This window comes from Pyrus communis, chromosome 8 (genome assembly GCF_041283825.1).
Source record: "Pyrus communis isolate YQ-2024b chromosome 8, ASM4128382v1, whole genome shotgun sequence".
NCBI lineage: Eukaryota > Viridiplantae > Streptophyta > Magnoliopsida > Rosales > Rosaceae > Pyrus > Pyrus communis.
This window is the reverse complement of record NC_142572.1, coordinates 18539425-18550022: the sequence shown is the minus strand read 5'-3', so window position 1 is coordinate 18550022 and position 10598 is coordinate 18539425. Positions and strand designations below refer to the sequence as shown.

At 38.0% G+C, this 10598-nt stretch overlaps 2 protein-coding genes across 2 annotated transcripts; one reads left to right on the top strand and one right to left on the bottom strand.

The window, feature by feature from the left end:
- The first annotated feature begins 440 nt into the window (after positions 1-440).
- Positions 441-5680, top strand: LOC137717604 (WD repeat-containing protein PCN-like). The gene is made up of 11 exons (XM_068457019.2): positions 441-842; positions 984-1127; positions 1322-1619; positions 1732-1795; positions 1906-2019; positions 2146-2308; positions 2916-3069; positions 3263-3876; positions 4321-4502; positions 4632-4892; positions 5165-5680. Exons 1-11 carry the CDS (start codon positions 681-683, stop codon positions 5484-5486), a joined length of 2478 nt encoding a protein of 825 aa, XP_068313120.2. The 5' UTR covers positions 441-680; the 3' UTR covers positions 5487-5680.
- Positions 5681-8708: 3028 nt separating this feature from the next.
- Positions 8709-9976, bottom strand: LOC137716896 (protein SOB FIVE-LIKE 5). Its single transcript, XM_068456250.2, has 4 exons — positions 9464-9976; positions 9283-9372; positions 9112-9187; positions 8709-8977 (listed from the first exon to the last, which is right to left on the bottom strand). Exons 1-4 carry the CDS (start codon positions 9809-9811, stop codon positions 8949-8951), a joined length of 543 nt encoding a protein of 180 aa, XP_068312351.1. The 5' UTR covers positions 9812-9976; the 3' UTR covers positions 8709-8948.
- Between the last annotated feature and the right edge of the window lie 622 nt (positions 9977-10598).

The window sequence follows — 10598 nt, the reverse complement described above, 5'->3', positions numbered from 1 at the left end:
GTTATTAAGGTTTTATGCAATTGGATTTGTTGGGTTTAAATATTCGATTAGGACATTAAGTTTTGCAAATGGACAACATGATTGAAACCTTCTTCTCTCTTTTTATTTTTGTTTTATTGTTCAATTATCATTTTATTGTCATGTACCAAGAATTACTCAAAATGAGGACATTAGGAAAATAGCATGTTCTTAGATTCGATTTTTACTAAAGACGAATTTGAACCATATTATTATTAGTCCATTATGAGGCTTAGACGTGCGGTCCATAAGTTGACATATGTAAAGCGGTGGGCCGTTGCTTTCAAATCTCCAAAATCCACGTTTTTTAACACCGTGGACCGATCCTCAATGGGCCTTTTTTTTTTGGTCAATTCAATGGGCCTTTTAGATATGCCTCTAATTTGACCTATAAATACACACTCCACGATCAAAACCGGTCCGACCCGGTTCACACGACCCAACAACAAGACCTATCATCCAACCCGCGCCGCGCTTAAACCCTCGAACAAAAACCTAACTTCATTCCGGCTTCTTCGTCTTCTTTCTCCTCTCTTTCTCTCTCTGATGCTCTCGCACCTCCATTACACTCCCTTCACTCTCGGAGTCACTCGCGGAAACACCAAACCCTAACCCTAATCGTTTGCGGGGGCGCTTTCCGGGACTCAGAGCCTCAGACGAACATGTCTGAAGCTTACAGGGCCAGTTCCGTCGATTGGAAGCCCTCTCCCTTGGTTGCCCTAGCCACCAGCGTCGACGACTCCCAAGTCGCCGCTGCTCGCCAGGACGGCTCCCTCGAGATTTGGCTCGTCTCCCCCGGCTCCGTCGGCTGGCACTGTCAGCTGGTACGGTCACAACCACGAACTCTCTTTCTATATACACATATGTTTACGTATAGCCTTTGGAATTGATAATCATCAGTAATTGATAGCTTACTTTAATTTAAAGTTGAAATATCAATGTTTTGTTTTGTTTTTGTGCTTAAGACGATTCATGGTGATCCTGAATCTCGAGTCTCGTCGCTTATTTGGTGTCGTCCTGGCTCGAAAGGGTTGCCTTGTGGACGGTTGTTCTCGTCGAGCATCAATGGTTCGGTTTCGCAGTGGGATCTTTTCCATTTGAAGCAGAAGGTATGCTTTTCTGTTTGTAATGAAGCTAAATTGAGCATTTCCATTGTTTAACTTGTAAGCCAAATTTTATGCAAACAATTGATGAGATGTGTAATTACTCATACTTTCGTAATTCTTCTTAATTTTTAGTTCTCGAAGCATTTATTGTGATGAAGCATCAGATGCTTTAACTAAATTTTGTTTTTCATTCGTAGACCGTGTTGGATTCTATTGGGGTCTCAATCTGGCAAATGGCTGTTGCACCGTGTACTAATGAAACTGAACCTAAGGACCACCCTATTGGAAATGGGTTTCTTAAAGCTAATAGTACTGAGGGGGATGATCCAGAAACCAGCGATAGCGAAGATGATTCCAATTCAGCTGAGATTAATGATCAATCAGTTGTTGAGAACCAGCGTGTGGCATTAGCTTGTGATGATGGCTGTGTGCGGATATACACCATTACCAACACAGATGAGTTTGTATACACTAAATCATTGCCTAGGGTCAGTGGTGAGATATCTACCCTCTTTGTTATTCTAGCTCTTGGGGTTTTGTTTTGCTTCCTTATTTTTCTCTTTCATAAGTTTCAATTTTGATGTTTTTGTGATGTTCTATATTTCAGGACGTGTCTTGAGTGTGACATGGAGTCCTGATGCTAAATTTATATATTCGGGGAGTAGTGATGGGTATGTTTGAACATTTACAGCAACTGTACTTGTTGTGAACTTCTATGAATTATTACGAGTTATACTAGTGTCATTTCTATGCATTTGATGATTTTTTTTTCGTTGGGCAGGATTATAAGATGCTGGGATGCTAAATTGGGCCATGAAATTTATAGGATTACGGTTGGGCTTGGAGGTTTGGGTAGTGGACCTGAACTTTGCGTTTGGTCGTTACTTTCTCTGAGGTAAAAATGAGGCACATATTTATTATTTTCTGCTGCTCCAAATTGATTTTTCAGTTTGTCGCATCTATTGGTGTTTATTAGCTGCTGAACTACCTTTTTGAAAATCAAGTTCTTTCTTTACACCAGGTGTGGGAACCTTGTAAGTGCAGACAGTACTGGCAGTGTTCAGTTTTGGGACAGTCAGCATGGAACTCTATTGCAGGCACATTCGCACCACAAAGGTGATGTAAATGCTCTGGCAGCAGCTCCCAGCCATAATAGGGTGTTTTCTGCTGGTTCCGATGGTCAGGTACATGATTCATCTCGGAGAGAAAAATCGTTGGTAGTTCTGGATTGTTATTCTGTTAATTGTTTTAGGAAATAAGAATTTGATATCTGTCTCCAGAATATGAGGAAATTATAACTCACTTCAGTTGTAGCAACAGACTAATAGTTTAGCATAACAATAAACGATACACCAGGACATAAGCAGCCAGTGTATTATTTTTATAATGCATTCATTTCTTGTTCTTTTGCTGTGCATTATGTGGACCCTGTATCTTATGCTGCATACAGTTCCGTTAGAATGTTTTATGCCGTAATTGGATATTGTCCATTCATCTCTATTGTATTGAAGTGAAATTCTTGGCGGTGGTTATTAACTAATGAGTAGTAACAAGAACAGTTTATTATTTTCTCTAGCATCTTGAACTAATTGAATAAATTGGAGGGAAATTAGGGACATCAAATTTACTTATGAAATGATAGGTATATATTCCTGCTAATAATTCTTTATATTTGAAATTCACTTTTTTTCTATGGTTTTGAATTTGCTATTTTTATCAAGGAGCATGCACTTGTTGAACTTGCTGATCGGCTACTATAATCTCAAATGGTCCAATATCTTCTTTTGGCAGGTTATTCTTTATAAGCTCTCTAGTGCGACAGTGGGATCTAGTGATGACAAGTCTTCTTCTGAGGTGACAAAGAAATGGATCTATGTTGGTCTTGTAAAAGCTCATACACATGATGTTAGGGCTTTGACAGTGGCTGTACCGATCAGCAGAGAAGGTTTGCCCATATATTATGATTGATTTAATGTTTTTCCTTGTTTTTGCTGCTATTTAATCTTTCCATTTTCACACACAAAAAGATTCATCAGTTTATGCTCGTTTGTGTTCAAATGGATCTATGTTTATTTATGCCCCTTGTTACGTCTGAACTATTTTCCAATTCTTAAATTGAGTCATTCTCTAATTTGCAGATCCCTTGCCAGATGAAGGTATAAAAATACACCGTAAAGAACATCGTAAGATAACACCTAATAATATTAATGAGTTCAGTTATCGTAAATGGGCACACTTGGGTGTTCCCATGCTTATCTCTGCTGGTGATGACACAAAGCTAATCGCTTATCCCGTTAAGGAGTTCACACAGTTTAAACCCCATGATATCTGCCCTGCGCCTCAAAGACTACCAATTCAACTGGTGCTTAATAGAACATCCAAAGAATCATTGCTTCTTGTACAAGCTTCTAGTTGGGTGGATATCCTGCTTGTACGTACACAAAGTGGCACCTTTTCTAAGATGGCTGCTGTCTCCAAATGGGGCCAAGCCTCAACAGATCTTTTGGTTCGAGTCAAGAGTAAGGCATCTCGGAAGATCATTTGCAGCGCAATTTCTAATACGGGGGTGCTTTTTGCTTATTCTGACCATGTGAAACCTAGCCTATATGAATTGAAGAAGAATAAAGTTGGCAAAAGTGCACTGACTGTTAATAAAAGACAACTTCCACAGAAACTACCATTTGCCCATTCCATGGTTTTTAGTTCTGATTCTTCTCGGTTAATGATAGCAGGGCATGATAGAAGAATATATGTAAGCTGTCTCCTTCTTGTTGCTCTATTTTATCTATTGTTAATTTGTTACAAAGAAAAAAACTTTTTGGGGTTTGATTTAGAAGGTTCCGCATGCAGTTCTTCAGCCCTTGATTTGGCAATAACTTTGTGGATAATCATACTTTCTCACTCACACAGATAGGTTACCTTTTTGAAATTAGTTCTTGATAATCCTACTTTCACTGCTAAAAAAGGTACTCTGTTTTTAGGGAGTCTTAATGCTTGTGCCTTTGAAGCAAATTCATCTGGCCGTTTAGCTCTTAGGTGAGGCTAAAAGCAATGCTAAAGAGCTTGATCATTCTGACTCTTTGAGACATGATTGGACAGTTTAACCTGTAAAAAACATTGATTAGATAGTGGCAAAACCTGTGTATTCGTTAATGTTATATGGCTTCCATTTCTTGACTTACCTCTTATGCTGTAGGTTGTGGATGTGAGCAGAGAAGAACTAGTGCTCAGGTTCACCCCTTGTCGTGATTTGCAGAATCAAGAATTACCACCTAGTGAGCCTCCCATAACAAAACTGTTCACCAGTTCTGATGGGCAGTGGCTGGCTGCCATCAATTGCTTTGGAGATATTTATGTATTTAATCTCGAGATACAAAGGTATGAAACTATACTAGATGTATCTTTTTCTGGCCGGTACCTAACATTGATAATAATTTTCGTTTTGATATTTTACTAGGACCCGGACCAATTTTCTATCCTAACTCTTTGTATATATTGTTAAAACAGGCAGCACTGGTTCATTTCAAGACTAAATGGTGCCTCTGTGACAGCTGGCGGTTTTTCCCCGCGAAACAACAATGTGCTTGTAATCACAACCTCTTCAAATCATGTATATGCGTTGGATGTTGAGGAGAGAGAACTGGGAAACTGGTCGAGGCAGCATACATATTGTCTGCCGAAGAAATTCCAAGAATTTCCAGGCGAAGTTATCGGGCTCTCTTTCCCACCCTCCACAAGTTCATCTTCTGTTATCGTTTACAGTGCCAGGTGCGCTCCTTTTTCCTTGTGTCTGGATGAGGTGTGATTTGTGCGTATGTTATAGAGCTCAAAACCTTGGAAGTTGCTAATGTGAAACAAAAGTAAAATGAGAATCCCTTGTCATTAGATTTGATGTTGCCAGGGCATTACAACAAACGGCAGTTTTCATTCCCGCAATTCAATTCTGAAGTTTCATGTAGGAATAGTGCAGCTTAAAGTAGATTTTGGGGATAGCCGTGTTTATGCGTTATAACTAATTTCAGGGTTTTCTTATACTTTAGGGCAATGTGCTGGATTGATTTCGGGAAGCCCATTGATCCAGATGATGAAAGTAGTGGCATGCCAAATGGTCAGAATCCGACATCGTTGAATTTGCAAAGTAGTAATTCCATTAAGAAGATTCTAAAACGTAAATTGACAGACAGTGAAACCGAGAGTAAACTGACGGCTATGAAGAATTTTGATTTTATTTGGTTCCCAAGTCCAGCTTTATTTTTAGGTCATCTTTCGAATAGTTCTCTGTTGATGATAGACAAACCGTGGATGGAAGTGGTTAAATCTTTGGATTCTGCACCCGTACACAAACATGTTTACGGGACATAATGTCATGGAGGGTTTAGCCTTCGAGAGAGAGTGAGAGAGAGATCAAATGTGGCAATCGATCTCTTTTACACGTTGCCATCGTGTATTTTTTTTTCTCTTTGGTTACGGGGGGCTAAAGCGTGTTGTGTAATTGTACTCATCAAAATTTTGTTCTTGTTAACCAGTTTAATGAAGTTTGTCTTACAATTCTTTTAGATTCCTGCATTTTATGTGTACGTCCGTTGATTCCTTGTAGGCTTGTTAACAGTATGATTCCCTATCTAACAGTGAGATGTTGTGATGCTATACGAAATTTGGCTTTCCGGCCGAGTTTGGATTTCTGAGTTTTACCGTTCTGGCGAGGTCCATTTATGTAAATGTTGAGATTAGATGTCAATATTTGCTCTTTATGTTATATGGGGTAGGGAATAGTTCAATTTTGCTCTCCAATTCCATCGAGCTCAAAGGAGATCTTCTAACCTCTTTGACAATGCGAAAAAGAAAAATTACATAAGCTGTTTTTCTGTGGCGGTTGGTGAGGCTACGTCGGCAAAGTTTGGTTTTTCCAGCAAAGTTGTTCGGTTGGTGTTTCCGGTGAAGTTGTACGGTTCAGATCGCCTGTTACGGGAACCAGAAACAAGGGGATGGGACCTGAAGGAGGGGGTGGGTGGAGTGCTTTGTGTTGGTCGGACAGCCACGCCACCAATCGTCCCTACCCAAGAATTTCTGTAGTTGGAATTTAATGAGGCATTATGCCACCTTGAGAGTACAATCAGAAATTTAGGACAGGGAATCCAACATTTCCGCCGGTCACATATCTTGACATTGGTGTTAACAAGGGAATGTTATCAGCCTTCTTATTTGGACCTTTTCGAGTTCTCGACTAATTTTTTATTTTATAATGTTGCACAATGAATGAAAGTGTCTATTTTGTAGTTTACCTTTAAAAATCAACTATGTGAATGTATAATAAAATAAAAACATTAAACCGTTCAATTAATGTTGTTAAAATTTATGTTTGATTGAATAATATAGTTCATCTATTTATTATACAGTTGTTAGATAATTAAATGATTTCGGATATGGTGGAATTTTTTACAAAGTTAATCTTTAAATAGTTTACTAGAAAATAAAAGCTTATATAACATGCTAGGATAAAAAATAGCATAAAAGAATCGTTTTCCAATAAAAATTAAAAAGAAATGTTAATGAGATTCTACTCTTTATGGACTTTTTATCACCTCATATCTTTGGCACAATATTTTATAATGTTGGCACATGAATTAACGTCAAAATGTAAGACGATTTATGAAGAATCTCACTTTAAAAGGATCTCCTCAGCATTTCTCCATATTTTAAAAGATCAAAGTTCCTTTCCAAGATATGGAATGCTAAATTTGAGGATCCACCTTTCAATAAAATCATAATCAAGGGAAATCTCATCTGCCAAAACAAATTCAATAATTGCCCCAATATTATTGAATGAATATCACATGCTTAGTGGGAGCTATCAAAGTGTGGTGGGCTGCCTCTTTTGGTTGAAAATGGAGCTTACCCTCTGGTTCCATTTCATCAAGAAATTGTCTTTTTTCTTAAATTATTGTTGGCTTTGATATAGCATTGCCAAATTTACTAGAGAATCTCTCATGCATCAAAGGAACCGCATAACTATGGCCCTCGTTTATTTTTTTTCTTTTTTCTCTCTCCTCGTAACTTTTACCAATTTTAAACAAAAAAGATTAATAAAATTACACATTGGATGCACGGGAGATTCTCTCCAAATTAACCCACCTAAAAGTTGTAGTGAGCTAGGCTGGCAAGCTGGAGAAGAATAATAAAGTTGAATCATTTATTGCTCCTTTGGTCTTGGAATGGTCATCTCATCTCATCTCGTCTCATCCCATCTCGTCTCATCTGTTTATAAATGGGATGCAGCATCACTTTGCTCTTGAGTGGACCACAACTCTTTCTATGATTAGCTTTGTTTCCTCCACCGCTGTTTAACCTAAAACTATGTGATTATTGAAAAGCAAACACTTCATAGGTCACTTATTCTTAATTTATGTACTTTTCTAACGCATCGGTTCCTTTTAAAAACATTGGTCGACGCTTCAATAATTAACAAGTTATTTCTCCTTATTTACAAATTACACTTTATTCCTAGGTTGATACACATATTGAAGCGACCTACATGCAAAGATCACGTATTTTCCATTCCTTAATAAGTATTTCGTTATCTAATCTTGGAGGCAACTGAACTTAATGCATCTGGGAGTCTACATCTATTGGGAAATTTTCCTTTTCTTCAAGCTATCACCTTATTCGACGAAAACATAACAATTGTGCTTGTGCTAATTTTATTTGGCGATGTTTTCTTCCGCCTCAACAATCTATTTTGGCTTGGGGAGCCTTTTCATGATAAACTTCCTCCCAAGGGTGTACTTCAACGGCGTGGTATTTCTTTGGCGTCCATTTGTTGTTTATGTCATAATTTTGAACAATCTACTGCGCATCTTTTTTTCGGCTGTCAGATATCTAGACAACTTTGGAGGTGGTTAGCATGTCAATTTGGTACCTCTTTGCTTTTTCATATTCTCTTGCTGGTTTTTGGTATGCTTACGTGCATAAGCCTGTTTCGAACAATTGCACATTCTCTTGGGTTTTGCAGGTCTTTCTTCGATTGTTTGTAAAACTCGATATAAGTTTATTTTTTAAGGTCACCTAATATATTTTCATCATCTTTGCATGCCTATCAATTCTGGGATTGTTCATGGTGGGAATTTTATTCCTGGTTTTACTCTCAGGGTTTTGACACTTCTATCAATTCTTCTCTGGGGATCAGACCTATCCCTCACAAAGCGCCTATTATTTTTCATGTGCTTTGGTATCATCCTTGGTTTCTTAGGATTGAACTTAATAGATGGTAATCTTAGTCCTATTGCTTGTTGAGGAGTTTTCAGGGATTTCCATGGTCAACTTCTTGGTGGTTTTTGCCCAGGGATTAGTTATCGCAACTCTTTCTTTATAGAATTATCAGAAATTATTATTGGTGTAGAGATTGCATATCAGTGGGGTTGGCATTATCTTTGGTTGGAAAGTGAATTTTCTAGTGTTATTTCTACTCTCCAATTGACTGATTTTGATTCCACTAACTAAGTGTAACTTCTTTTTTGTTATCAATAAAATTCCACTTATACAGTTGAGATTTTTTGAAGGAAAAAAAAAAGGAATACGTGGGAGAAATGAGAGATCAAAGGCCGAAAATTTAATAATATTTTTAGTGTTCCTTAGGTTGTTTCCTACAGCGTTGACAAGAAGAAATAAAATGGAATTGATTGGAAAAAAGGTAGCAAAAAAAGCAAGGAACAAGCTCCCATGGGATCTAATTGCCTTCTGTCTTTTACATTGTTTGTTTCCCAATCTCTTATCTCCACAACTGCAGCAGATGAATGAGATACTTCATTCCTGTCATCGCCTTATATATCACTCCCAACTTCCTCCTTGGAAATCACCTGCGCTTATTGATAACCATTTCATTTTTAGTTTATATTTTTTTTTGTTAGAGATATAAGAGAAATATGCAAGAGAAGCGAGAGACAAAGAAGAGTGGAGTAATTCGGAAGAAATGATCGGTTTTCAGTTTTACCTGGTTTTTGTGAAGCTGGAGTTTTGGCTAGAGATGACTTGAAGAAACCAAAGTGCTGCAGCAATGCAGATTTTCCCTGTAAGAAATCAGAATTTGCAGCACGTTCTTGAGAGAACAGAAGTAGCTAAAAAAACCAAAAAACCCGAATTAGGAAAGAATAAAAGAACGAACCTTTATATGTGTTGCAGAAAAACCCTCAGAGTAATCCAATACATTCTGCATTGAAGATTCATCCTTTGGGAAATTAGCACTCAACTTCTTCTGTAAAATAAGAACACATTCATGTAAATACATGGACCCGAAAAACAAAGATATACATTTGTGAAATATGTTTCTATGATATTTTTTTTGCCTTGGAGTAGTTGAGGACTGGGGAGCTAGCAGTGTCATCAAGGTGTTGTTCTCGGCTGCCACTTCCTTTGCTTTTCTTCTTGCCCTTCTTTCCCAACTTGGAACCCCACGAAACCGAAAAGGAAGACCTGTTTTCGTAAACGCAGTCTTCATCAAATTCGTGGTAATGTGGAGGTCCAGAAGAAGCATCAGACACCATCGACAGATCTTCTTCTTCTTTTGTCTCCACATAATCAGCAAAACCCCCAGGTTTTTGGAACTGACTTTGAGAAAGATAGGAGGACTCATCTAAGTAACTTGTCCATCCAGATTCACACCCACTATTGCATTGTGATGGTGATATATTCATCTCCACTCTCCTCGACCCGAAACGGACTTTCACACTTAAATTCGAGCCGCTATTTCCAACAGGGTGTTGTTACTGGGGCTCCAAAAAACGAAGAAAGTGTGTATTTTGCAGTAGTGCAATTAGCTACTGCTCTGGCAATACCCCTTTCTTTCTTTTCTTTTTCTCAATGTTATTGTTGTTGTGGTTGTCTATATAAATACAAGTTAGAGGGAGGGAGGAAATAAACCAAACAAATATTCAAATCCTATGCTACATTTGTCCTTTGCTCTATCTTTTGGCCTTGTTATTTTATCTCTTTGTGGATGAATCAAATATGCCAGTTGGCTGTGTGGTGGTGGTGGGGTGGTGGTCGTGGTGTGGGAGGTGGGGTGGGGTTGGGGGGGGAGGAAGAGAGGAAACAATGGCAATTGGTAAATTGTTGTGGGAAGGCAAGTGGTTATAATTTTGTGTGCAATTTTAGCAATAAACAGCTTGTTTCCACTTTTTGATCAAAAGAGAGAAGAGATCCATAACATTTGTCTCACTATTTACCTTTTTTTTTTCGCTTTTTTCCCCCTTATCCTATAAGCCTAAACCTTCCTTCCCAACCACTACTCTATGAAGGTGAAGTGTCGAACAAATAGTTAAAAGTAAATTTAGATAGTGACCACCAAGATTTTGAAAGACGTTAAGCACTAGTCAGTTGGCGGGTTGGGGCCTAACGTTTAAGTAGCTAGGTGTGGCTTATGCAGATTTAGATAAGTTTTTTATATAATCATATAAATAAGTACTTACTTATACTTAAAAA

Excerpts from the sequence above, each read along its gene's own strand:
- LOC137717604 (XM_068457019.2), top strand. The coding sequence starts at position 681 with ATGTCTGAAGCTTACAGGGCCAGTTCCGTCGATTGGAAGCCCTCTCCC. Across the intron at positions 1,796-1,905 it reads TATTCGGGGAGTAGTGATGG|GATTATAAGATGCTGGGATG; the intron begins GTATGTTTGAAC and ends TTCGTTGGGCAG. Across the intron at positions 2,309-2,915 it reads CTGCTGGTTCCGATGGTCAG|GTTATTCTTTATAAGCTCTC; the intron begins GTACATGATTCA and ends TTCTTTTGGCAG.
- LOC137716896 (XM_068456250.2), bottom strand. The coding sequence starts at position 9,811 with ATGAATATATCACCATCACAATGCAATAGTGGGTGTGAATCTGGATGG. Across the intron at positions 9,373-9,463 it reads CAGTCCTCAACTACTCCAAG|AAGAAGTTGAGTGCTAATTT; the intron begins GCAAAAAAAATA and ends CTTATTTTACAG. Across the intron at positions 8,978-9,111 it reads TCCAGCTTCACAAAAACCAG|GTGATTTCCAAGGAGGAAGT; the intron begins GTAAAACTGAAA and ends CAATAAGCGCAG.